Source organism: Atractosteus spatula, chromosome 12, assembly GCF_055471065.1.
Source record: "Atractosteus spatula isolate fAtrSpa1 chromosome 12, fAtrSpa1.hap1, whole genome shotgun sequence".
In the NCBI taxonomy this organism is placed as follows: Eukaryota; Metazoa; Chordata; class Actinopteri; order Semionotiformes; family Lepisosteidae; genus Atractosteus; species Atractosteus spatula.
The window spans coordinates 647,976-675,364 of record NC_142717.1 but is presented as its reverse complement, the minus strand read 5'-3'; the positions used below and the strand labels follow the sequence as shown (position 1 = coordinate 675,364).

The 27,389-nt window shown below is 38.3% G+C and overlaps 1 protein-coding gene across 1 annotated transcript in view; it reads right to left on the bottom strand.

Annotated features, from left to right (window-relative positions):
- grb10b (growth factor receptor-bound protein 10b) overlaps positions 1-27,389 on the bottom strand; it is a 94,026-nt gene that overhangs the window by 31,991 nt on the left and 34,646 nt on the right. The window contains exons 3-5 of the mRNA XM_088928574.1: positions 18,261-18,354; positions 2,840-3,059; positions 1,842-1,983 (exon numbers count right to left, since the gene is read on the bottom strand). Of these exons, the coding sequence (XP_088784700.1) occupies positions 1,842-1,983; positions 2,840-3,059; positions 18,261-18,354 (456 nt within the window). The remainder of the gene's footprint in view (positions 1-1,841; positions 1,984-2,839; positions 3,060-18,260; positions 18,355-27,389) is intronic.

Genomic DNA, 27,389 nt, shown 5'->3' with positions numbered 1-27,389 from the left:
TGTCAGTTACAGGCATGAATTCATTTTTGTGCCTATTGTGTGAAAATACAGTGAGGTTAATATGATTTTCCTGGGGTGGAAAAAAAACACAAGATAAGATCAGGTGCAGGAAGGAAGGGCTTGGTTTTGTATGTTTTGTTCTTGCAGAAATCTTGCGAAAGGGAAGCAGTTGTCTTCTTTGGGTGTTTGTGGGAAAGCTGTGTCCAGTGTGATGACTCGAGTTTAGCAGGATGCAGAAGGTTAATGAGGTTCCAGGCAAGCAAAGAGTGGTGAAGGGTTTCGGTACAAACAGGGAGAAAAGGGTGGGGAAACCAAGTTTCCTGAAGAGGAAACATTTTGAGAAATGACTCTTTCCAAAGAATTAACTGTGTGAAAGGAGATGGATCTTAACCGTGGTTACATTCTGTATTCCCTTGTCTAGAATGTTGCAGTACCAGTACCAGGCACCGCAACAGTGGCTTGATTTTGAGACATGCTGTCTGTCACATTGCACAGCACGTGGGAAATTAAGGGAGCAATTGCATTTCAGACAAGATATCAGCTTAAGAAATTCAACCCAAGGTTTTATCCAAACAAAACTGATTTTGAAATTGTTCATTATCATATGATCATTAGTATGACTGAAGAATAAGACCAAAAACCTGAAATTTGAATGAGGGTAAAGTACTGCTGTTGATCATTAGATTTTAAGAGATTTATGGCATAAGTAATTACTATATTTAACCTAAAAACCCTTTAGAAAAGGACACATACCTGGTTTTAGAGTGTGAGGTATTGCTGAAATTCAAAATACCAATATCATTCACATTTTTGAATGCTTAAATCAACTGAGGAAACCAAGTGAGCCAAATCTTACAGACATGCAGCGAAAATATATCTGGTACATAACAGGAACTAGATATTCATTCCACGTATCTACAAGGAAAACAAGACAGAACTGCCAAAAAGTGACTCATGTGAAAAAACGGTGCCTCAAACAGAAAGCAGAACAGTTGAGGATATTGCTGATTTATTATTCTAGATGACATGATTACCATGAACCATTTAATAAAGCTGCAGACAGCTCAACTCAGTTAATAAGTCACTTTAGGTCTCACTTGGACCAAAAGGAAAAGGAAATGCCAGCTCTGTCAAAGTGACTACTTCAATTTTACAATCTTAAGCCAGTTTTGATCCCCTTGACTGCTGCCAATTGTCATCCTTGAGTTACTGAAAGGAACTAGTATAAATTCTGAATATCACCACCAGCAATACTGATAGGATGGTACTGTGCAAGTAAGCAAGTACGTTATTTACAGCTGTTGTTATGCATCAGTATATCGCTAGTCTGACAGTGTTTACTAGTGAAAAAACAGTCAGCCCTGCAATGAATGGACAGCTATCCTAACTAACTGTTCTAGTCTTTCGCACCATCCAGTGAATGAGAAGAATAACCCCAAACGATGTTTCTGATGCGTCCCAGGACAGAACATCATGACAATGCACTGAAATGCAGAGTAAGTCACCTCAATACAGTCCATGGTATTGTACCGATTTTCTGTGCATTTCAAGACAAACTGCAGCTATGGGAAATTACCTGCTCACTGTTGTAAAAGTGGGACCCAAAAGCCCCTACTAGTATTCTGTGCTCTAGTGCCCTTCCTGTTCCTACTGCCTGCGAGTCTTAACATCTAACTGAATGCTAAACGTCCTAAAAATATTACTGTAAGTAAGCAAATGTAATCTCTTTATCTAGCAATAACTATATGTTAATAACTAAAGGAACTATATACCCAAGTGAGTGACTGATTGCTCTCTGCCTTCCTACCCACTACCTAAACATAGAGAAGGACAGGACTTACATATTGGCCAGAAGGTTGACACTGAGGTAAGGAACCAGGACTGAGGACAGGAGAGCTGGCTGGGCTGCACAGTTCAGGAAAGGGATTTGGGATGGCTGGCAGAGATGATGTCCGAAGCTGCTGCTCCTCTTCTTGAAGTCTCCTGTGCAAATGGGAAGAGAAGTCATGTCCAGAATTCCAGAAGCTTTTTTCCCCATGTTCAAACTCGGATAAAAACTTACTCGGCAGGACTGTGGCATTCAAAATCTTGAACTTCTAAAGAAGGTACAAAAACGACAGTTACAGAGAAGAATTCTGACATTACTAAAATGTTAAAAGCACCTGGATCTGAACACAGGTTCACAGGCAATAATTAAAAAAAAGCAGAAAAGTCCCAAAATACCTCAAGTGCCTAATGTCCCAGCAGCTGATATAGCCTACTACTAATCTACTAATTTACTTATTCTCACATGCACAGCAGCAGCTCTTTCAAACTGACATGTTATTTCAATTTCTAACACATTTGAAGTTGAAAGTGTTTGCAGAACTGAAGTGTTGCATGTGGGTGGATCACCTAACAGGACAAAAATGCTTTCCTCAACCTCTTCATAGATAACTGACTGAAATTCAACAGACCACTCAGGCTTACGTAATACTTAACCGCTAAAAACAAGTATTTCCAGGTGGTTCATTGTATGTGAAAGGTAAACCCTAAAGAACTAAGGCTACTTGTCCACATTCAGGTTATACCACAAACTGTGACCATGAGCTCGTAGCTGGCTGGTGGTCACTGGGAACTTGGCATCAGCCCATGACTGCTCTGTGTGAGCAACACCAGACCTGTCCATGACATAAGGGAATAATTCTGACCTTTGAAAATGCAATTAGGAACAAATGTAGGCCAACTTCACAATGTTCCATGGAGGGAGAAAGATTTTAATTTTGACATTTCGTTAGTAGCTCTCAACAGGTTAAAAGTCTGCAAAGAAGGGCTGAGGAATGGAAAATTTGTATTATACCTTACAGCATGAATATGCATTGGCTGAGACCTCCTCACTTTCTGCCGGGGGGATGTGGGCTGTGCAGGGGGATTTATTCCTGAGGTCTGGAGGGGTGCACGGTGGAACTGGCCATTCTGAAGCAGAGGGGCTGACTCGGACTGCACACTGCACGTAGAATAGAGGCTCTCAAAAGAAGAGTTCATATCATTTACCAAAGCTTCCAGGTCGACGTCATCATCTGCAGAAAACAAAATCACGTTTAAAAGCAAAGAAATAACTATACATTATAGGAACAAATAATAGGGTTATTCCATGCTGAAAAGAGAAAAGAGAAAAGACAACTCTTCAGCTGTGAAGCCTTCTTCAGGTGTTTGGTGGAAGCACCTCTGGCATCAATTGCAGCCAATAGAGATGGAGTTGACTGGGTGATCCACTGTTCTGCACTACAGCATGATGCATTTAGATGATAATACTCAAATTATGTCTCATCTGAGCACAAAAACTTTGTCTTATTTGCAGTATTACTTATATGCTTTGTTGCAAGTCCAGCTCCAAGACGTGGATGGTTTTTCAGTCATGACTCTGTTCTGCCAATCTGCCATACAGACCAGTTCTGTCATTGAACCCTGGAGCTTTTCCAAAGTCACCGTTAGCCTTACTAGTCAGACTAGTTAGGGATGTCCCTTCTTATCACACGTGGACCTACGAAATATACTTCACTGCAAGAGTTTTCAAAAGTGTGTGAGAGGCTTAGACAAGTCTCAATTTTAATGACTAACTCTAAGAAAAGATTTGTAAACTGAAAAATTGTCTATATGAAAGACTTGGTATCAAATAGATGTAGATTTGTTTAGTTTTACTGATTACCAGCACCACTACGTATACTGTTTTCAGAAATAAAATTAATATCATATCTAATCAAGAGAAGTTTATTGCAATCGCAACTTAGGAGGAATGGCACAGCGTCAGATTAGATGCTTGGATTGATTATTTTCAGGCAATATATTTAATAACCTTCTTACTGCTGTTTTCTATAACTCATAAATAAAGTGAATTTGTAAGCTCTATCTGAAGTGACCAATAATTCATACAGTGTACTTTGTGGTGCTCACAGTCAACAATTGATATTTTCTATGCTCTTCTAATGTTTTGATGAGGTACTCGTTGGCATTCTTTAGTGTTTTAAGAGAGTTCAGAAGCCAACAACTACACTTGCCATCATTGTCCACCCTTTTTGTCTCCGGCCTGTTTCACCCCCTTAATGATTTGGATTTATTAGAAAAGAAGACGAGACGCCAAGCATTTCTTCTCTATACTCTGTCACTGCCAGATTCAAGGCAAAGTTCAAAGAGATTCTTCGGTGTGAAACAAATGAAAGCAGCTGTAAACAATTTGCCTTAGACAAACTTTTGCAATCACAGCACTTGAGGCAGAATATCTATAATTAACATAAGCAAAGCTATAATAAGTTAACTCCCTTCTAGAAAATAAGTAACACAAATTGCCATCTATGAATCATGGATGAGCTTAAGACTTTGTACAAAACTTGCATTTGCGAGTTTATAGGGAAAGCACCACAAACTTATGAACCTTACATGAATACCGTAAAATAAATTGGGAAGTGGGAAAAAACCTTAACTAGAGCCATAGAAGGGCCCAGATTATATCAAAACGGATCCACTTGGCACTCGCAAATTATAATTTGTTCTTGATGGTAAATTTCCACTCTGAAGACACAAGAGGCCTCTTGGAATCAAAGAGCCATCAACCAAGACACAAGTTTCAAATCCGAGATTAACGTGTTCCGATTAACAATGTAACGATTAAACGTTTCTCAGAACCCTACATTGGAAATGGTGCCAAGATACACAATGTCTATTGTAAACTAATATCTTCTGAATCTGTTTAGCTAAAGCATTAATCACCATTTGGCCGCAGCATCCTGACCGATTTCCTGGATCATCAGTTTTAGAGTCTAATCACTGATTAAGATAAAACAAAAATCACAGAGCAGGAATTTGAATGTACTGTGGAAGTCTGTACAAAGTTTCGGCACCTGGCAAAGTGTTAGGGTTGGTTCACGAGAACTCTGAATGTAACCCAAAGAAGGCTCCATGCTTGAAACGCAGAAAAAAGAAGAAACCTTATGTCTCAACCAAGAATAAACTTCTTAATTTAATGTATTGCTAACTACTAAGTAACAAATATGCTTGATATGAAACTCTGGACACCTCCACGGTGAAAGTCTGGCTGGTTTCTAATCTCATACCTTTTCATCTTCAGATGCTAGACTCCTTATGTAAGCTACAGACTCTCAGACGTTTTTGTTGAATAAATGTTTTGCCTTTAACTCAGAAGGTGCATGTGCATAGCAAGTACGCTTCCCTAATTACAAGTGAAGAGGATAAATGCAATAGTCTTCAGGTTAGAAGAGGAAAAAAGCTGTTTATTTGGATTGATTCAATTATCCTTGACAGTGCCTACTCAGCTCTCCTGAAAAGACATTTTAACAAGCTAAATTTTGTATCAGCTAATGGTACCATGATGACCAAAGGAATCGGCAGCAACTAATCTATTCGTATCTTTCTAAAAATTACTATAAATGTTCAAAGATCACATTTAGAAAGAAGCAATACTGTTTAGGCCACTTATACAGTTTTAGGAATTTGGATGACAAGAAAAGGCAGAGCAACTTCTGCACTGAAGAAAAACACTCCGAAACCCATCCTTTAAGAGTGGTGCTGTTATCTCACTGAAACATCTGCAGTCTAAACTGCGTGGGCTCCTTGTTCGTGAGAAAAGCAAAGATACAGTATCTTTAATCCTGTTTACAGTTTATTCCGCAATATTCAAGGTTCAGCAAGTTCATCTTGTTTAATAAAAGCAGAGTAATGCACACAACAAAAAGTGACAAACAGCTCCCTCTAGCGAGTGCAAGAAAATCTAATATTAACTGTAACAAGTGAGCAGTCACCATGGAAATTTCAGGTCCCATGTCATCAATAAATTGTATGCTGCAATCAAACCTGAATCAAGTGTAACCATGGTTTTCACTAGGATGTTGTCCAAGGTTTTTATATCAAACTGAAGGTTTTAAGTAGATTTATACTAACAGTGATCAACTCACTCATCCTTTTCATCTTCGCCATTTCATCATACAATGAAATTATTTCAGATCAGACTGGAGTATTTAATAACATGATTACAGTGCTGTAAAATGAAAACTACATACAACAGCAATGTGTTCTAGAGTGTCAAAGTCCTTAAATAAACTACAAACCCTTATGATTTAAATATGGACATGATTTTCACCATAGTGTGTTTCTGGACTTCATTAAAAATGCAGTTTGTTATCCCTAGTCTTTGAACTTCAGATAAGACAACACATTTCCTAAGATATTCAAACACAATAGAAATTGCAAGTGGGATAAATTTGTTGGCACTTTTAAAACAAACTTTTTTAGGAAAGGAAAATTCAGAGTGAAACAGGCTTTTACACATTTGACTGTGTTAAAGGAATTAAAAACAAAGAAATGAATATTAACAGATACATTCACAGATTTTGTGAAAGACTGCGAAGATGGTGATAGTCCCAAGAGACTATTGATCATCAGATTATCAATCAAGGAATTCAAGTATAAGCAGCATCTCCAATAAGACATGTCTGATTACTCAGCTCATAAAGCAAACTTTTTGGCAGTTAGAACTTTGGATGCCAAAAAATTACTACAGCCAATAATGTATATAATTGTATATAAGAATATGCGTGTATATAAGAATATCATTTTTAGAATGCATCTAGTATGTATGTCATTTATTAAAGGTTTATGCCCCCCCTTTTATTTCATTTCCAAGACAAATCTTCATGGAAGAAAAATTGACAGTGCAATAACCTATTACGCCACAAGATGCTACCAGAAACCTTTTTCTGTAAGCCGCCCTCCTACCATTAGTGTAAACTTTGATACAGACCTATGCCAAAATTTAATTTAACTGCTCATTATAATAAAATTCATGAACGGTCAGCCTTCAGATATGATGAAAACTGATGGAATCTTTATTCTTTAGCTCTTAAAACACATGCCTAATACCGGTCTTCACCACATCTTCCGTAAATTCATCTACCTAATCTAATTCCAAGATTTTCTGCAGTCTAAAGCAACTGTAGACTCACAATGGATTCCTGGATGCATTGCACATTGTTTTGAAAGGGTGAAAATGCACATCACCAGCAAGAAAAGTTTTGAATGTAAAAAACTACATTTAAGCCCCTGGAAGCAAGAAAACACAGCAGCACCGATTCCAAGTGAGTCTACCCATCCCATCTGCTGGACAACATACAAGACTTGCCAACTAATACACAGCATAAGCAACAATACAAAAACAGCTTTTTTGTCACGTTTTTGTCTGACTGAACCCCTATTAAGAAACCTGACCCTCTGCTGCTTTGCAGTTATATCTCCTTGACTTACATCGCAGCTCATATCTGGAATTGATGATTTCTTGACAAACGCGTCCAATTTTACCCAGACTCAAATGCCAGGTTCCAATACTCAGTCATAGTTAAAATTATCGTGTAAACAGGCCTGTTAAATAACATGTAACCCACACGCTTGAGAGAGCTTAGCAGTCTGATCAATAAAACTTGCCCCCAAAAAGGGAGTAAAGAAAAACTAAAAATCAATATCCCAAATGGCTTTCTAAAATATCAGGAATAAGATGAGGGAAAAGAAAGCACTTCATAAAATGATTAAACAGGTAGTAGTTAAAAGGAGAATGAACTGAAAAACAGTAAATAATAAGGATATTAGAAAGCCCAGGAGACTGAAATGTTGGGATGCAGAATATTTTTTTAGTTTTACAACAGCAAACAATGTAAAGGATGAAGCAAAAGTCTAAAAAAAACGGAAAATGTCTAGACGAAATGTCTCGAAGAAGTGGTATGTCACTCAGGTGTTCACTACGGAAGAATAATTCTGCATGAACACAGAAGAGGCAGGACGGACTTGAGTACCAGAAGCCCTCGGGTTCAATAACTGCCCAGGGCCTGACTGGACCTTACCAAGCGTCGTTAAGGAAACAATGTTATTCGCAAGTCACTGCTGCAACTCCTCCCACAGTCGTTCAATAGAGGGGTAGTAACTGCAGACTGGAGAACTGCAAATGTAACGTTCATCAATCAAGAGCGACACAACTGACCCAAGTCACTATAGTAGACCAATAGGTCTGACCTACAGCATGTCACAAGGTTAAAACAAGAGTATTGCCACGTCCAGTGCCTTGCAGATCTACTCACCTCCTTCCAGTGTAGTTTCGTTTTGTTCACAAATGGGATGCATACACAAGTTAAATGTCAGCAAAAACCGCAAATAAAAATCAAAACTTAGATTGCTTAAGTTTTTGCCCCCACGGTACTTGCTTGAAAGCACACTTGGCAGCAATTATAGCTGCAAATCAATCTGGATAAGTCTTTATCTTTGAACACTTGGACGGTGCAATTTTCTATTCTTTGTGACACACCTGCTCAACCTCTATCAAGCTGCTTCAGGATCACCGACAGTATTTTTCGATGTTACACACAAATTCGTTCTTCAGGTCGGGAATTTGACTGGGCCACTCAAAAGCATTCATGTTCCTCTTGACATTCAGAGCGTACAGTCTGGGTAATGTGCACTTACAACTGGAGCCTGACAACTGCAAAAATGTCAAGAAGCTGAAAGAAAAATAAGGAAAGGGCAGTGTGGCACGATCAGCACTGCTGTCTTGCAGCTCACTGGCTTCAGGATTTGATTCTGGATGAGGACACATTCTGTGTGGAGTCCTGATGTCCTCTCTGCTTGCCTGGGATTACTTCTGTACATTCCAGTCACAAGCCCGCTGTGTTATCTGGCTTCGCTAAACTGTTCCTGTGTGCACCCTATGAGGGGCTGGTCACCCATCTAGGGTGACAAGTTGCACCCTATACTTCTGGGAAAGGCTCTGGGATGCCATGATCTTTATCAGGAATAAGGATCTGACAATATACAGAAGCAGAGAAAACTCTGAATGCTGGAAATGTTATTCTAATTTGAAGGTTGTATCAATACACATCCCATACGTATCCACAACCCTAAGCAAATTCGGACAATTACAAAGCCGGGATCTTATATCATTCACAGATAAGTGTTGTATGATCACACACTGACGACTGTGAGCTAATCCTTCTTTAGCCTGTCAAATACAACTAGAGAAGACAGGCAAGATTTAACCTCCATTAAATCTTAAGGAGGTTACCAACAGACGGGTGTAACCATCTAGCAAAGAATATCTGGTTTTAAGCCAGGCATGTTTGGAATATGCATACCCCCCCCGCCTGTGTGATTCTTACTGTATCAAATGTCCAGCTTCTTCACTGTAACCCTTGATAATCTCTCTTGTACACTGTTGTATGGATTGGCATCATTGACAATGTACCGTAGTAGTCTGAACTGCAGAAGCTCTTCTCCACTGACTAGAGAAGGTGTACCTTAAAAGACCATTCCAGCAGAAAAGTCTTAGTACAGTTTTCTGTGGCTTGTATTTGCACAACAGGGAAGAAAAAGAGTTCAAATGTGAGCTGACTGATTTAGCAGGCCTTTGCTTACAAGGAAAAGGTAAATGGCTTAACTTGAAAGACAAGCTTGAGAGGTGAAATGTCTGTGCCAGGAACAAAATATGAACTTTTTAAAAAAGTGGCTGATTCCCCAAAGGCTGAAAATTTATTTAAAAGTTATATGTACTCATCAGCAATAAAAAAAAAAATCAAAATCCACAACAGAAAAACATTAGCAGGGTTGTGCATTCTGTACAATAAAGCAGAATGTTGATATGGCCTATAAAAAAGTTTTACAATAAAAAATAGTTTTCACCTATTTATCCATTTCCCCCAAAACTTCAGTATTATTGAGCATTTATATTGGTTAAAATGTTGCATCTAAACCTTTTCTGAAGTGTTTACCTAAAACCAACAACAAAAACAGAGATCCTGTTTCCTTGGATTTATTTTATCAGTACATCAATGTTTCAGTACGGCTGAACTGTAGCAGATAAGCACTACTAACAAACGTCCCCATGAAATAATACTGCCTCCAACAGTAATGGTCTCATGTCCAATTCAGTAGAAAACAAATCAGAACATGTGAGGCGAAGTACTGACAGTCATTTTACCTTTAAGAGAAAGTAATGTTTTCAAAAATCCTATTGAACAAAAAAGCTTTTTTAAATAGTCTAATTAACCATGAAAACATTTTCAGAGTTCCTGGCCGACTCGCTAAACTTAAGACAATGCTAGTCTGTTATTCACAGTGGATTTTTTATATCAGTTTCCACAAAAAACAGCGACACGCTGCAGTATTAAGACACATCTAAAGTTAAACAATACAAAGCACAATTGGCCTTCTTCAAAAACAGAGTTGTAAAAATCTATAGCAGTTAATAAAGACACGGTGGCATCAAAACATCAACGTGGCTAAAAGATTTGCCCCCCTACGTTCTTTCTGAAAAATTCAGCACATTTTGAAAGCACAAACTGACTTTATTCTAAAAAGTACCGGGGAGGGGATTCTTACATGAATAAATGTAGGTCAAAACAAGCTGAGGACCCATGTTGATGCCATGGTGGATTGTCTGCCCTGCAGAATGGATTTCACTTTGACCAGACAGTGGCAGTCCAGGTGCAGTGGAGACAGGAGCACATACTGTACACCTTGCAGGAAAAGTACAAATAAAGAATGTTGCAAAGCCTGTTTTAATATACAGTAAAACTAAAAGTGCAAAAATGAAAAAAACTTTTAGGAGTGAAGCTTTCCATCTTAACTGCAAAGTTTAAATGGTAATTGTCTTAAAGGCATGGGAATAGAGTCCTTCACTAAAGGGATGTCTACCGATTTTTGCCTTAGGTAGATCTCTTCCTCACACAAGTTGCTCAGTTCACTAAACAGTTGGTTTTGCAACAGGAGACCATGGATTCTCTGATGCAAAAACAGGAGGAAGGCAACTCAGCAAAGGCCTCTTTAGACAGTTAGGCGAGTTGGCTTTTCTGTTTTCTTGCTGCTTATGCACACTTGTACTTTAATCTGGATTTAGAAATCTCAGGCTGGAAATGGTCCATTCAGGTTTAAAGAATCTTTTATAAAATGTATAAAGGGAAAAGTAGGAGATGAATATCAAAGGTTACAGTTCACTGAACATTTGTATAATCAAAATACAACATTTTGCTCAAAGAAAGTTAGACATTCAACCACTACTGTTTAGCCTCACAATCTTAACCTCAGGCTTTAGAAAAGATAGTATGACTTGGGTTTTCAAATTATATTCTGTGAAAATGTTGGAACGTTGCCTAACGAGGCAGTGCACTTAAATCTCCTCCACACAAACTGCTCTTTGTGTGACATTTGTATCAAGTGCTGTTCTGCTCCTAATGCAATGAAAACTAAAAAAAATAGACATGCAGAAAGGCAGAAAAGCTACAAAAAACTTGGAGACTGCTTGCTTTCTGAAAGTGAAATGTTCCATGCTAATTGGCATATTTTTGTTAAAAGTGGCACATGTAGCAGAAAAACGTCAGAGAGCCTACCCAAAAGCAGACATTAAGTAGCTTAGAGGCAACAAAAGCACTGCAAGGTCTCAGTTCTTAAGAAATGTTGGGTTTCTGTTGAAGTGTCTAAACGCCATCTGTAAACATTCCCGAATATCTGATCCCCTCTCGGAGAGATGCCCTCCAGCCCGCCAAGCAAAATTCTGTGGTTTGGGCAACACCAGGAATGATGACCACAATTCTGTAGACATCTTGAGTCCTTAATCTTCATAATTTTATCCTTCAACTCTACCGAGAATGAAGGTGAACACTGCAGCAGTTCTAACAGGGTATTTTAAATTGTGTATTTCAAATAAACCTGTTTCACGCTGACTTGTTTGAGACACCTACTTGCTTCATTTAGTTAAATCTAACAGTCAAATAAGTGGGGTTTTTAGCTTTCCAGCAGTTTAAACCTTCAAATCGGCTTCACTGAAATGAGACGATTTCCATCTTGATGTACTGGACAGAAAACCAGGTTGGATGAATGATCAGATCTACTCATGAATTTCAGTTGTTACATTAAAACATCTCATCATCATGTTGAAATAAAGTGTGAGCAATAGTGCAATAGGTTAAATTTATCGCACAACCATATTCATACTGATCACTAGAAGACTTTAAAAGCTTTGCTGTATAATTAAACCACAAAAGAAAAATGTTTATGATGTAAATGAAGATTTCCATTTAGTGCCTTAGACACTTAAAGCCTACAAATCTTCTGGTACATCGCTTACCATGCAGAGCAGTTGAGAAGCTAAATTCTAGCTATGCCTATCAGTTTTAATTTCTACCTTCCGATCTTTAAGACTTATTCCGTGTGCTTAAATAATTAAATTCTCTGTAGTAAGTGAATGAAGAGGCAGATTTAAAACCTCTGTACCTCTCAAAGGGTTCACAGACGTGTGTATCTGGTTTTACAAGCCAAAAAGAATTAGATCATCCTTGTGTGCTGCTATAGACCACTATCTGCCTTTCAATCATTACATCTTGTTAGTACCTAAAGCAAGACATGTTCCATATGTTTACAGTAATTGACTTCAAGGCTGCAGAGCACAATACTTTAACACTGTCTGCCCTCCTTGGATATCATGTAATTTTCCCATCAGTTGATCGCAGGGGTTTATCAGAGCCAGCATGGAGGATATGCACAGGATCAAAGCCTTTCTTCACAATAAAAGCCACACTTTAGCTGCTCTTGATAAGAGTTCTAGTATCAGGGACCAAAAAGAGGGTCACAAATATACATCTTGTATACCTTAAATATTCCAACAGTGCTGATTAAAATAGTGCCTTATATACCTTAATTATTCCAATAGTACTTTTATAACAGGTTGTTTCTGACGCACAGAACTACACAAATAAAAAAAAGTCTCAACCAGTAAGCAGATCAAGTCAGTCATCAATCAGCACTGAATATTTAGAGCTCAGTTGCAATGAAAACAGCAGTCTTCTTCCAGAAAAATGTCTGGAAACCACTGATCTCACCTGCTAGGTTGCGCAGTGGGAGAGCCTATCCCACTTACAGCACAGGACAAAGCAGGAACATTAACCATGCACATCAGCACATCAGAACCTAGTCCATCAATGTTGTGGAAGAACTAAATCTTCAATTGAAAATAATGTAGCAGATGACGAAAGGAAAGACAGAGTGACAAAGGAAGTTCTTAATCTTGCTTTTTAACAAAAGTAGCGCTGCCCCTACTCGTGTTTAGTTCAACACTCTGGGGCACAGCAAGCAACAAGCATCTTGGTGGAGTGTGCCTACCTTGTTGCTTAGGCAGGAGACAAGGTAGTGGGGAAATCGTGGTCTCTGTTTTCTTCGAGCTACTTTCCCAGGAGCTATGTCACCCTGCAACACACATCTGGCAACCCACTGGACCTCAGCAGGCATGAGCCTGGTCAGTACCTGATGGGAGACCTCCTGGGGAAAAACTAAGGTTGCTGCTGGAAGAGGTGTTAGTGGGGCCAGCAGGAGGCGCTCACCCTGTGGTCCGTGTGGGTCCTAATGCCCCAGTATAGTGACGTGGACACTATACTGTAAAAAGGCACCGTCCTTTGGATGAGACGTAAAACCGAGGCCCTGACTCTCTGTGGTCATTAAAAATCCCAGGACGTTTCTCAAATAGAGTAGAGGTGTTACCCCCGCATCCTGGCCAAATTTCCCATTAGCCTTTACCAAGCATGGCCTCCTAAAAATCCCCATCTCTGAACCCTCTTCATTACTCTGCTCGCCTCCCCACTGAGAGCTGGTGTGTGGTGAGCGTTCTGGCGCACTATGGCTGCTGTCGCATCATCCAGGTGGGGCTGCACACTGGTGGTGGTGGAGGAGAGTCCCCATGACCTGTAAACATTTTGAGTGAAGTGTCCAGAAAAGCGCTATATAAGTGTAAGCAATTACTGTTCATCTTATTCTTAAAAAAAACTATTGAAAATTGTTGACTAGGAATCAGCTCCAAATCTAAATAAGGAAACATGATTTGTAATTTTACTTTTAAGTTTTTAAAATGGCATTTAAAAGGCTCAGAGTACAAGACCGCGTGTAGCTATGGGTACATTACACATGCATTTTCCACACTGCTCACTTCCCACTTCTAACAGTCTTCCCTTCATATTTTACATGAAATTCAAACATTTAGATTCAAAATGACTTGGTTCAAATGTTATTTATGAACTAAGAACTAAATTCTTCAAATTTTTTATTTGTGGGGCATTATTCAGGAACACCCGTAAATTGAGAATTGTCTGTACTGCTACAAACCACAAAACGTCAACACTTTAAGCAATTAAGTGCATTCCACATTAACTTTCAGAGACACTATGAAGCCTCTCTTCCAGTCTTCACATTATGACAGTCATTTCATAGTCATGGAAATTTTAACAAAAGAAATGAATGTAGCAGAGTTAAAAATATCAGAGACAAAGCAAAAAAAACTAACTATATGCTATTTTTCCTTGATTTATTTCTCTTGAACACATGAGTTGCTAAGTAATACATTTCCAACAGTGGAGTTGGAAAAGTGAGGTCAGCCACAATCAAAACAAAGCACTCTGCACTTTCAATGATCCCATTCCTTCCTGTACTCCTTGTTGATGTAAAGGGCCTATAAAGTTGTCCTTCCCCATACACACTCACAGCCCAGAGTGATTTGCCAAAGAAAGTTTAAATCATCAGTAACGAAGCTGCTTGGGAACTTTGCTAAAAGTTTCAAGCAGTATTCAGATTGTTTGCTACAAGACAAGAGATAATACTGGAATTTCTACTAAACACAGCACAACTTATACCATACATATTCTGCAGCAGTTCAATACACTGAATTGAAAGGGTTCTGCGTGGCTTGCTTCAGGAAACAAAAGGGGATCAAGAATTAATTAAAAATCGATACTGAAACACTCACATTAAACATCCTAGACTGCAATGAACGCTGGCCTTCAAAGTGAACACACCTACTGACTAGAACACGGAGCAGGGTCACTCATACTCAGGAAGTGATTCACTGGGCTGTGAATTTGTGTTCAATATGCGCACTGTTATTCTAGCGGCAAAGACTTCAGAGGGAAAAAATAGTTTCTGCTTTATTTTATTTGATTAGAAACACTTTCTATTGTCTAAAGTCTGACTCCGGAACACAATAAAACTTTCCACTTACTCAATGGAGCACATCAAATGCATAATAACAAAAGAAAAGAGCACTAGAGCACTTCATATGGAAAGTTCTGATTTAAACCAAGATATATTAAATGACTGGAAGCATAGAAGGTCATGCAGTGTGTTCCAATGTGAGGACTACAGATACCACAAAAAAAACTATAGGTAAACATACACAGTAGGCTGTCAGAGAAGAATTTGAACTCTTTGGTCTATATATAAAACAAAAATCCGATGCAAACCCAAGACAGTGCATCACTCAAGCCTTGAAAACAGCTGGTCATGAACAACCAAAGCAGCCAGAGAGCCAGAGCAAATCTGCCAAGAAAAACAGGCAACAACTGAACACAGCCGATGAGCACAATCCACAGAGACTTACCCAAGAAGATCTGAGGAGCCAATTTCTGCCAAAGGTGCTTCCACCAAATAAATTCAATATTGGATTTCACAGGTCTGAATACGTAGGCAATCAGCATTTTAGCAGAAATTTTTGCCCACATTTACTGACATTACATTTTACCCTCAGAAGATTTCAGTTGAAGCATTCAAGTTTTGTATGAAATATTAAGCTTAAAAAGTGCTGCATGCATCATTCTGTAATTTTAAAACAAGAGTCCATAGGAAGGGTCTGAAGACTTTCACAAGTCACTGTATACAATGCAAAGTATTTATTATAACAAAGACTGCGTCACAGACATTCTGTATACACTTATACTATTACCGTTACATAATACCTTGCCAGAGAGATTGGTTTATTGAGGAACTATGTGGAGACCCAGAAGAAGAGGAGAATACATGCTAACTGAGATTTATTGTAGCTGCATAACTACGAGATTATGAAAAGTATTTCGACAGAGTCCTTTAAATGTGTCAATTTACATTAATGCATTTAAATCATTTTTCAAAGACCTGTAAAAGTGGCCAGGTGTGATCATCTTTGCCATGATTGTACAATACATAAAGATTCCTTGTTTTGAAATGGGTATCACATATACAAAAACATTTTTTTTTTAAACAATGGAATGTAGTATGAATTCCAAATCACAAACTCCCTTGTGACAACTTTAGTATTGCACACTCAGTTGGCTTGGAGATATAAAAATCTGGTATTTACACGTGCTTCCCAGAAAAACAACAGTTGAAGCTGCAATACTCTAAAATGTATGTCATACGAATTTGAAAACTTGAATTTGATTAACAAAAATAATTCTGTGCTGAAAACACTGTATAAAGAAAAGAGATTAATAATATTTTGATTGTGAAACCTTCAGGTGTTGCATTTTTAATATTCAACATGGAATTAACAGCCCCACAACCCTGCACTGGATAAAACGGTTAGAAAATGAATGGAACAACAATTCCTGGAATTGATGTCTTTGCTGTTACTTTGAGTTTAGTGCAAGGCATGGCTACCAATCTCCATTATTCTTAATGTGAAGATGTAACAACACTCTAGTTTCCCACAAAGAATATTCACTATCACTACTAGAACTATTGGATATAATTACACAAGTGTTACAATTGTTTTCACTTAAAGCAGTCAACCTATAATTCAAATTATGGACATAAGATAAAAACTAAGTAACAAATGTCCATGAATGCACTGGGAATTATTCTGAAAGCACTGAGATGATTGCTTTTAAAAACTCTATATTACGATTCAGTTTATGAAATTGAAAGTGAAAAAGGTTTAATCACAGTATTCAACAAGTGGATGGGATTGTGTTAAAAGGGAAATCAAATGAGAAATGATTTTTAGATAGATTGTTTATTTGGCAAAGTATCCTTAAAAGGTCTCTAACAGAATTATAGTAATAGTACAAAGCTAGTATCTCAAACCACTTGGTTTCCCATCTGGTAACCAGAAAGGCACACGACGGCAATATGGCACCCAGATTTACAGCTCAGAAAAAATAGAAAAACTGTGTTGGCAGCTCCATAAACACATGTTGTACATCACTAACCGCAGCACACCTGCAAGCCCTCAAGACAGTGGGCACATTTCATCTTCTACAACAGGAGGACAAATTTTAATTTACATTAAGGATCACATAAAGAGACAAGTACAGAATATTTATTAATACATATGAATGGAATTCATTCTGCGGAGTGTGGCATTTTAACTATACCATTTATCACAATGCACCCAACAATGACTAACTCTCTGTGGAACTTCTAGCCAATATCTGATAACTAGGACTTTCCCTGCTCCCGCAATTTAAATAGTAGGCACCGCCGTGAAGCGTTTCATATTGCTCCTTCAAAAAATTGAAAAATTAAAACGTAATTTCTGCTCCATTAATTTCCATGACAGCCCCAAGCTTTCTCATACATTTCAGAAAACTTTAAGCCTTACCTCCCATGCTGGGGCAATATTGTATTAAAATCTCATGCTCCGATTATTATGGATGGATGTTTTATGGTACAATTAGATTGAAAGCTTAATTATAATGGCACCCTGTGTCTTTACAAAATCAATCCTTTGAACTGCAGAAATGTTTACTGTGGAAGAGCACTGTATATTCCAGTTGGCACTTAATGAGCAAGTCTACTGCCTTAAAACCCTCCCCATACCCATTCATTTCCTCTACCCTTCTTGATCAGCACAGAACAAACAAATTAGTTATCTTGGACTTGCATACACACTGCACATTTCGCACAGCAGGAAGGTAATCCAGAACTTAATTCATAAAAAAAATGTTACCATAGTTACGACACAGGCGACAATTTATACAGTTCAGTACTGCTTCTGAACACCACTGTAAGATGAAAATTGAACCAATATAACTGAGATCAATTCTGCTTAAGATGCTGACAACTACAAAATGCATTATAAAGAAATTTTGGGAGTTATTTTTTGGAGAAACTGCAGAAGTCATGTTCCTCACTAAATTACATCATGTGATGTTACAGAATTTGGCTGGCAATTATAAGCCTCTTTTTCTCCGTTGTGGCTATAGTAAAAGCTGTAAAAAAAAACTTTCATTCCCTCTATTCTGTACCGAAGATATCTCCCCACACCCTGAAAACGGAAAAAAATGTGTATTCTTGTAGTATGAGAATAGATTTCACACTAAAAGAGTTAGACCTTTAAGAGAAAAAATACATTGTTATAGTAAACAACAAGTTGAATCTATTTAAAACACTAAACAAAATTAAGGTAACAAAACCTAGAGTGCGGTGTTCTAGATTCTCACCTTGATTGTTAGGAGAGTTTCGATTGGGCGATTGCTGGAAACTTGGTCCAATCAGTTCTGCTGGCCTGTGAGTAGCAGCCCGATCTACATTATCCTACAAGAACAAAAGACAACAGAACAAGAACATAAACAATCACAAAAACCCAAAGATCTGTTAAGTAGCCGTCAGGTATTTTATAAAGTTTTAATGGATCACGAGTTCCTAAGAGCAAGAACAAACTGGAAGCGAGTTATGTACGGTTAGGTAAGCAGTTCCCTCCTCCCTGCTTAAACGTCTGCCACTTGTCAAGTACATGCAAGTACCTTTTGAATCAGGATTGTCAATATCCTCTGCCTGACAAGAAGGCAGTTATGTCCTTTGTAACAGCCAAAATGAGATGACCCAAAGATGCAGATCTTTGAGGGTAGATATTGCTTTGTAGCTTCACTCTGGTGGTACAACTGGCTCTTTCAAATCACTGTCTGGGTAAAAAGAAATATGTTCATTCCAAAGTTGAAAGCAGTTTTAATGGAAAAAAAATGTAAAGAGTGCATTAAGTATAGACTTAAAGTGACAAATGCAGTTTTTAAAGGCATCCTAAGAAATGATAGTAGTATTTGAATAACACCTATCAGTATTAAATTTTTTTGTTGAACTTCAGTTTAAAATGTTGTCCTCAATATCTGGTATAAGGACAATAGCGTAATCTTTTTTGTTCTTTACAGGTGCTTATAGCACTAAATTTGTCTTTCCATAAGTGTTTTTTTTTACTTTTCCTTTGTCATACGTATTTTAATTTGAATTGTATAAAATTAAGAATTCAAAAATATTAAAAGTCTGAAATGTATATCAAGGACTTTATTCGCTGAAAGTGTACATATTTAAGAGCATTACAGTTAACCTGCCATAACTAAACTCTGCTCACCTGAGCAGAGGTATTACTAGATTTCCAGCAGAAAAAGGTTTTTGCGATATACTTATCCAATCATTTATGCATGTAAAACGATCAATGAGGGTAAAATTACAACTTCTCTAAATCACTTTTCTAAAAAAAAGGATACTGTTTCAGGTTCTGATGTAGTGTTTCCAAAATCTATAAAGTTTTAATACCATAATTAAACCATGTCATTTCAATTAAGAAATGACAATGAAGAGCTCTAGCAACAGTCCAGGATCAAACCTCTCTCAGATGCTTTCGATGAAAGGAGATAAAATCTGAAAACAGGATCGGACATCCAGAGTGTTGGGAGGGGATCATGCAGTGAAGAAATAAGGACTGGCAGGCGGCTTTCCTACAGATTCATAGTGCTTGATCAGCTGACTCGCTTTCAGACGAAATGGAGCCTCACACATGTAAATCCATGAGCGCATCATTAAATAGTTCTCTCGTCCTCATTTGCCCCTCTGGTTATGGTGAGGGAGGGAGGGGGGGGTCAAGTGTTTTTCAGACAAACGTGAAGCTGCTCATAAAAGCGCAGACAAATTAAATCATATCTGAAATGCTCATCTTTGTTTGGGGACAAAGTACAAAAAAAATCAACATAATTGTGTCACACTGTGATGCACGCACTCTCCAGACATGATTGAGGAGAGCTTAATTGAACAACTACAAATGAATGTTTGAAGGAATTTTCAGCAGCATTCCTCGAAAGCTTTTCCATGTCGCTGCTATTTTTGTATTCGAAGGCCCTTTACAAACGGTTCACCCAAAACAAATGAGCACCATCAAGCCTAAGCCAAAAAAAGTGCACCTCAGTTTTAAAGAATTGATTTTAAAGACTGAATGGACAAAAGGGAGAGGGGAAATCTAAAGCACTACATTTTTCATGCAGTTCTGCATGTTATTTAAAATATTTATTCCAAAGTATAGGATTAGGGTTCTCCCATTTCTAGAAAGCAAAATGCGATTTAGGAAAATACAGCATCATGAATTCGTTTTTGATTTTTCTTTGTATGATGACTGCTAGCATCAGTACGTAAAAACAAGGAGACGGCAGTGAAGTAAAGGGAGATGCGCTCTGGAGAAGGGTAAACAAAAACAAGTATAGGCAAATCTACACCTTCCGCCAACCTGAAGACAAATCAGGTGATCTAAAAAAAAAACCCTTGCACTGTACTTCATCCTGAGCCAGTGAAAGACTGACAGAATCCCAGCAGAGATCTTCACCACAAACTGCACCACTTCCCAGCTTCAGCCATCTCCCCCGCGCCAGTCGTTTGCCCCTTTAGGTTTCGGGGAGGTGAAGTTAAATCTGCTGCCGGCCCTGTACCCCAACATTGCTCTCATATTCTTTAGATTCCAACCCCCCGACCAGCAATCGCACTCCTCAACCTAGAATCGCAATGATTCAAAGATGACCACCACCAGAGAAGGCATAGACACTAAATAGCAGATCTGTAGCATTAATGCAGAGGTGAACATAAACACAATATGGAAACACAAGACAATACAACCCATTGCACCTGCCATTAAGCACAGACAATCTTTCGCACACGGTTATTGCACTATTTACAGACGTTGCATGTCTGCATGCGTGTTTACGGAATATGTGCTGAAGGCATCCTTATTCCTTCCTCCACGTTCCGTTTGTCAGCAGGGTTCTGCGTGACCCGGCACTGGAACCCAAGGACTAGAGCATGCGTGTACTGTGCATATCCATCCAATGGGAATTCAACATCACAGTACAATGAAGTATGTTTTAAAAACCCATGAAAGGTGGTGAAATATTTTAATGCAAAAATTAAACAATTTTTCTGCCATTTTTGAAATGGCAGTTCTGCCTTATAACCAATACGTGTGTTTGAGCTAATACAGTGGTTTGAGAGTCGTGATGTTCTCGTCCACAAAGCACGAAAAATAGGAATGAAAAGGCCCACGCCAAGCATTGCATCTTTGTAATGTTGTTTCAGATCATTTGTAGATGTGTCATCTTCAAAGTCATGACGCACCATAATGTGCATCTATATGCATATTTGTGATTTACATTCTCATATAAACTAACCCACAGAGCGCATTTACAGACAAATTAGACTGGTGGGAATGAGAAGTTCCAGGAATACCATCTGCTCATCTCTTTCTATTACTTTGTCAAATACAATGTATAGCAGACAAAAATAGAAATGATTCACATTAACGGAAAAGAATTACATAGCACTTTGTCTAGGAAAAATGCCCATCAAAGTGATGGTTCATATTGTAGTTATAACCTTGACAGATAAAAGGTATACTATCAACTTGAATTGAAGCACTTTATAGCAATAATCTACAAATATAGATTAATTTAGGTATCCATCTTAATATGTAAAAAATTAGCAAATAAAATGTATTTTTCTTATGGATGGCTTTGGTGCCACCAGCACATGCTGGAGAATCCCAGTCCACCAGAAAAGGAACCAACACAATCCAATCCAGCAGAGCTCAAGTGTATTGCTCATGAAATTCCTGTTTTTCTGTTTTTCTGCAATCTTCCTTTCCATCTCTCTTTCTTAAGCACTTCTACTCCATGCTACTAGTTAATTATGCTGAACCCTATTCTTTTTTAACACTTAATATAGTGCTTCTTTTCTCCTTATATTCTTAATTTATTGAATCATTTAAGTCACTGTCTACTGATCTACTTACATGTGGGCTTCAATCAGAATTTTCTTATCCCGACGCCATTCATCTTTGAATTTAGAACATGAGTATCCAATCTCTACCCTGGGGAGCTGGAGTGTCTAAAAGCTTCCTAGGTATTGTTAAAGCAACTGCAGTTATAGAGGTGATAGAATCTGTTAAATGGGTTCAGTTAAGTCAGTAACCAGCTGATTCAGCTCGTTCTTGGAATGGGAATGTGCAGACACCAGACCTTCGAGACCAGAACTGGACACAGGTGTCAAAATGTTACTGGCTGTAGAAACAATGGCGCAGCACAAGAGTTAAACAAGATCAGGCCATTTGGGAAATCTCGCTTACACACACCCACGAAAAGAATCATCACAATTAAAGTCAATACATACTGCTTCTGACACAGAGTGTATATTGCAGAGAAAAACAAATGTTATTTTAATCATCACAAACATTTCCACAATTTCTTCTGTTCCAAACGTAAGTGAAACTCTGGGACCGATTTCCACTAATGCCACAAAGCTGTCATTCAGTTACTACTCCCTGAGGAAAATAACTTAATTGCATAAATCAGGATGACTTTCCCAATAATGAAAAAGAAAGCTCTGTTGTATATTTATTAACCTGACCATCTCTGGCTCCAACTACAACTGTAATTTAATCCAAACCAAAGTCACAAGACGATTACTTCTTGTGCAAACAGCAAATGTAAGGAACAGTTTTTCAAGAGGACTCCTTAATTATACTAAGCTTATGCTCATCATATTTTAAAAATCCACAAAACAAAAAGCAAAACATTGCTACAGTATTTAAGAAAATTAAATGCATCTACCTTGACCAAAACAATCTCACAGCTAATGCAATGAATTATCTAAAAGTCAAACAGTGCACAGCTTTCCAATACACAGTGCATAGTTTTACATAACATTATACTGCCCCTATAGAAAATTAATAAAAAATCTAAAACTGATTAAAGAGCAAATATGCACTATGAAGTATCAGATTCCCCCACTTAATCACTTATTTCAATTTTGCCCTTTTTTTCAGTTGACAGACTATTTGAATCAACGGCTTTGTGGAGAAATATGCTGTGCATTCATCAAAAATGAATGCCTCAAAGAAATCCGCACACATTGTTCCGATTTTGTCTCCTACACTCACTTCATTACTAAAAATATGGGATGAACACTATAAGGGCTGTACTTACCTGTTTTAAGGTTTAAAAGGCTGAAAGGAAGAACACAATACACAATAAGAAAGAAATTGGCAACACTTATACCCCAAATTTCTTCCCTGCTGTTGTACATTTAAAATCAGACAGGCACTGTCCTTTCATACACAACACATTTGACTCAGGACTCGAAATGCTTCTAATTTAAAGCACTTATTCCAAACTTGTCACACGGCTGCAAAAGAATCAAACCACATTTTCAATTTCTCATTTCTCAGAAATCCTAGAACACAGACCTGAACTTCCAGGAACAGGAACCACATGCTGCCAGAACTCGCCACTTGATTCACTCTGAAAACATCTATAAAACCGAACACTAAAATTTACAACCTTGGGAATACTGATCTGTTTCATAGCACATGAAGTAATGGTTATCACAGCGCAGAATCAACACAAATGTTTCTAATGATAAACCCACATTTCTACAAGTGTTGCATTAATGAACAGTATATTAGTAGTCCAAAATACAACAAACAGGAAATGTAATAAGCACTTTAGCTCTATTAAATAGTGAAATGCTGTATTTTCTATGTATAAAACTACGGCAATCTAGACTAAAAATACAATAGAATGTGAAGAAAATTAGCAAGAATTCTGTTAATCACCCCCCTGAATTCCCAGTTCTTGTGTTTGGCTGAGTGAGCAGAACCGGAACCAGGAAAGAAACCCAGGGGGAACACGACAGAGTATCCCATTGATCCCACCCTTCATGTCGGCGCAACCTGGGAGGAAGCTGGAGCACCCAGAGAAAACCCACATGAACACAGGAAGGGGGGGCATGACAAGACCATCATGCTTATTCGCTTGACAACAGCTCACTGATATAGGGATTACAGCTAGCCACTTATTGAAGGATCAATAAGTATGAACAACACAGGCTCAAACTGAGAAACACAGGAAACTGAAATAGGGCCATACAGTAACGCACTCGTATTAAAGAGACTTCGTTCCTTAGCTGGAGGTCATGTGACCAACATAGTGGTCCATGATTAAAATGCCTGTTATATTTTCATTAAAATATTTTAAAATTATTATTGCTCAGCATCGATTATGTTTTGATAATCTAATAAGGCTTACTCAGTCTGTGGCTGGACTTAAGAAAAGCTGGAAGAAGCAGATCACACTGTTGCTCATCTAAGAAGCACCAAACAATCCGATTCTCCTGAACAGGGTACGGAGACTGATCTGCGAGAGCAAATCCAGCATGTAAAAAAAAAAAAATGCTGACCTTTCAACTTGCAGCAATGACCAATATCTTAAATGTTTAGATGCTAAAAATTGAGCAAATAGCTTCTAAACCGTACTTTTTCAAGGTGAGAAAATGGACACAAAGATCTGTATTGTTGCACAAACCTCGACAACTTTAGGCACAAAGTAATTGAGCCAGAAGAGAGCTCAAAACTAAAATTAGAAGACCTTCCTAATTTCCATAACCACAAACATCTTACAGGCAGCTTGCTTTTATCTTTTCCAATGTTGCAATGACAACCTGATTCACAACCTATTAGATATGTCATTAACATGGGGGTCACTTGTTCTGCCAATTTGCAATGGTTCCTCGTTTTGACTTGCAAGATTTCCCTACCAAACATGGAGATTTCTTTCCAGTTGCTACTACATGCAATAAAATACAGTGGAGAATGGTAATGCCACACAACCAGTCTGTATGTTGCGAATGAATAGTCTTGGGAAGATGATCCACAGGGGTTGCCAGTCTGAGGCAGCACAGGCGCACCGACTGGGACACTAGAAGAATTGACTGAGTGTTTCGCTATTCCATGACCGTTTATTCATGCACTTGCATGAAAGCCCGGGGCTGTGGACTTTAAAACAAAGCATCTTTATTCTTAGATCTCTCTCTCTCATCTCATCACATACTTGAGAACAAGCTACAACTAGAAAGATGGAACATAAATGAGTAATTCAGGCATAAATCACTCGCTTGGTCAACGCCGTTAAGGTTTCAGTTTTACTGCAGTGTAATTCATTAACATACTGCAATATAAATTTCTCAAAAGTCCATAAATCTAGGGAACTCAAGTTTTTATAAAAGGCAGCACGTCCAGCAGCCCAGTGAAGACGGTCAGGAGCTGGTGAGCTTCCCTTGGTGTGCCATGGCAACGGTCCATGGTACACACGCCAAGGCTACTCTGGACACAGGCCCAGAGTCCCCATAACATTTGCTAAAGTTATATAACTCAACAAAGGGGGTGGTTTTTATTGAAATTCCAAAAAAGAAAAACTTCGGAATCTTTAATTCCTGGTTTAGGATTCACAAGAACTTGGTGGGTTTCTACTGCAGGAAATGGAAGCAAGACCTCTCGCCAAATCGACCGCACTGCTCCCCGGGACAGGCAGGACGACCAGTCCTAACCCACAGGGCATTCCTCGGCACAGCGAGACACTGAGGTCTGCAGCATGACAGGAGTGATTGATATTTCTCTTTTTGCCTGAACGTTATGCACGATTACATGTGGAAACAAACTTGGGAAAAAAAGATGAATCCTTTAGTTTAGTCCAGCGTTCGCCCAATCCTAGTCCTGCAGCACCACTCTTCTGGTTTTCATTTCTACATTTCAACTACAGCTCTCAAAATAAATGTATTGAGCCTGAACCAACTGACTGATTTTAAAGCATTTTCTGCACGAAGTTTCAACCCGTTTTAAAAGTTTTGCTGTCCGATAGCTTTCGCAGCAACTCTCAGTTTACCAGTTAATGTGCATATACAGATAGGAATGGCATGCTCACATGCACTCATAAGGATTCTGGTGCTGAATGCACTCATTGGTTGAATTAAACCAAGCCATGGGAAGTCTGAACCCCAGCATCTGGCACCTTGATCTACCACAAGCAACAGTGGTAGAGTTTACCAAGTTAAATTAAGACAAGAGCACCACGTAGACAGGCTTGAGATTGGGAGACTGCAGAACCAGGAATACAACGTATACTATTGGTGTAGGCTATGGTTTAAGAGCTTATAGGTCAGGCGACAACCTACACTCATGAGGTAGACAACTCATTTGACATTCAAATAAAATAAAAAAATTAAAATTCATGTCACTTACAGTTCCATTGATGCTGAATTTTAAAATGTTTTGATCACCAATCTACAGCCCAAGAAGGAAATACAAGAACTGGGTGTGCATCCTTTCTAAACCTTCTATGAATTGTGTATTGTCTGATTAAATTTTCCATAGACACATTTTGACTGTAAATGTCTTTATAACCAGTTTTGTGGCATTGTGTTAATGTTAATGTTTCTTTATTAGCCCTATACAATTTCTTGCATTAGGAATTCGTCTTTTCGCATACCCCAGCTTTTCTCCATGAGACACAGACATACAGACAGGGAGAAAAGCTTGGGGTCAGAGCACATGGGGTCAGCCATTGTACGGTGCCCCTGGAGCAGTTAGGGTTAAGGGCCTTGCTCAGGGGCCCAACAGAGTAGGATTCCTCTGCCGGCCGCGGGATTTGAACTGTCAACCTTCCAGTCACAGGCGCAGATCCTTAGCCACAGAGCCACCGCTCCACCCACAACCTGAAGAAGGTAATTTTACAACATAAATACACAAAAGTAAGTTAAATTCTCATATAGTTCTCCACTTCTCCATAGTTCTCCACTTATCCAAAACTTCAGCCTTTTAAAAAGTACTGCAAATCTTTAAGATCGTTCTTCATGATATAAAACGGTAACAATCTATAAATTTACACACATTCAGAGTCACAAATCTTGAATACCATGTCAAATCAGAAGCAGTCTTACCCATAAGTTAATAGACATTATAGACATGAAGGAAACAATTCCATCAAATCTGCACTGCCTTATCTATAATCTTTCAGGCATGTTTTCGGTGCACCAAGACTTATGAGTATAAAGTGCAAAAGTTGACTAAAGTGTCAGAAACAAAACAGAAAAGCCCAATTAAAAGCCTTGCAAGAGTCCGTGCACACAGACATAAACCTCAGTGCCCTTACTGGCAGTGCTCTGCCTCAGCTGGCACATTCATAACAAAAAGACTATTAGTGAAATGTTTAGACTGCACAAGATGTAATTTCAAAAACCGTGAACAACTCTTATATGTAAATTCCACAGAAATCAGATTTCTTGTTCGTAAACTATAACCAAGTATGCTGAATTTACAGTCATATGACATTTTGAACTCTAAACTGAAATGTTTTCATAGAGCTTTTCAAACCATGTCTCTGCAGACTTACAATTACAACCCAATTTTGCAAAAAAATTGAGCATACAGAAATAAAAGTTACACTTTAACAAGGCATCATTCAATTTCCATCTAAGTTACAATTAAA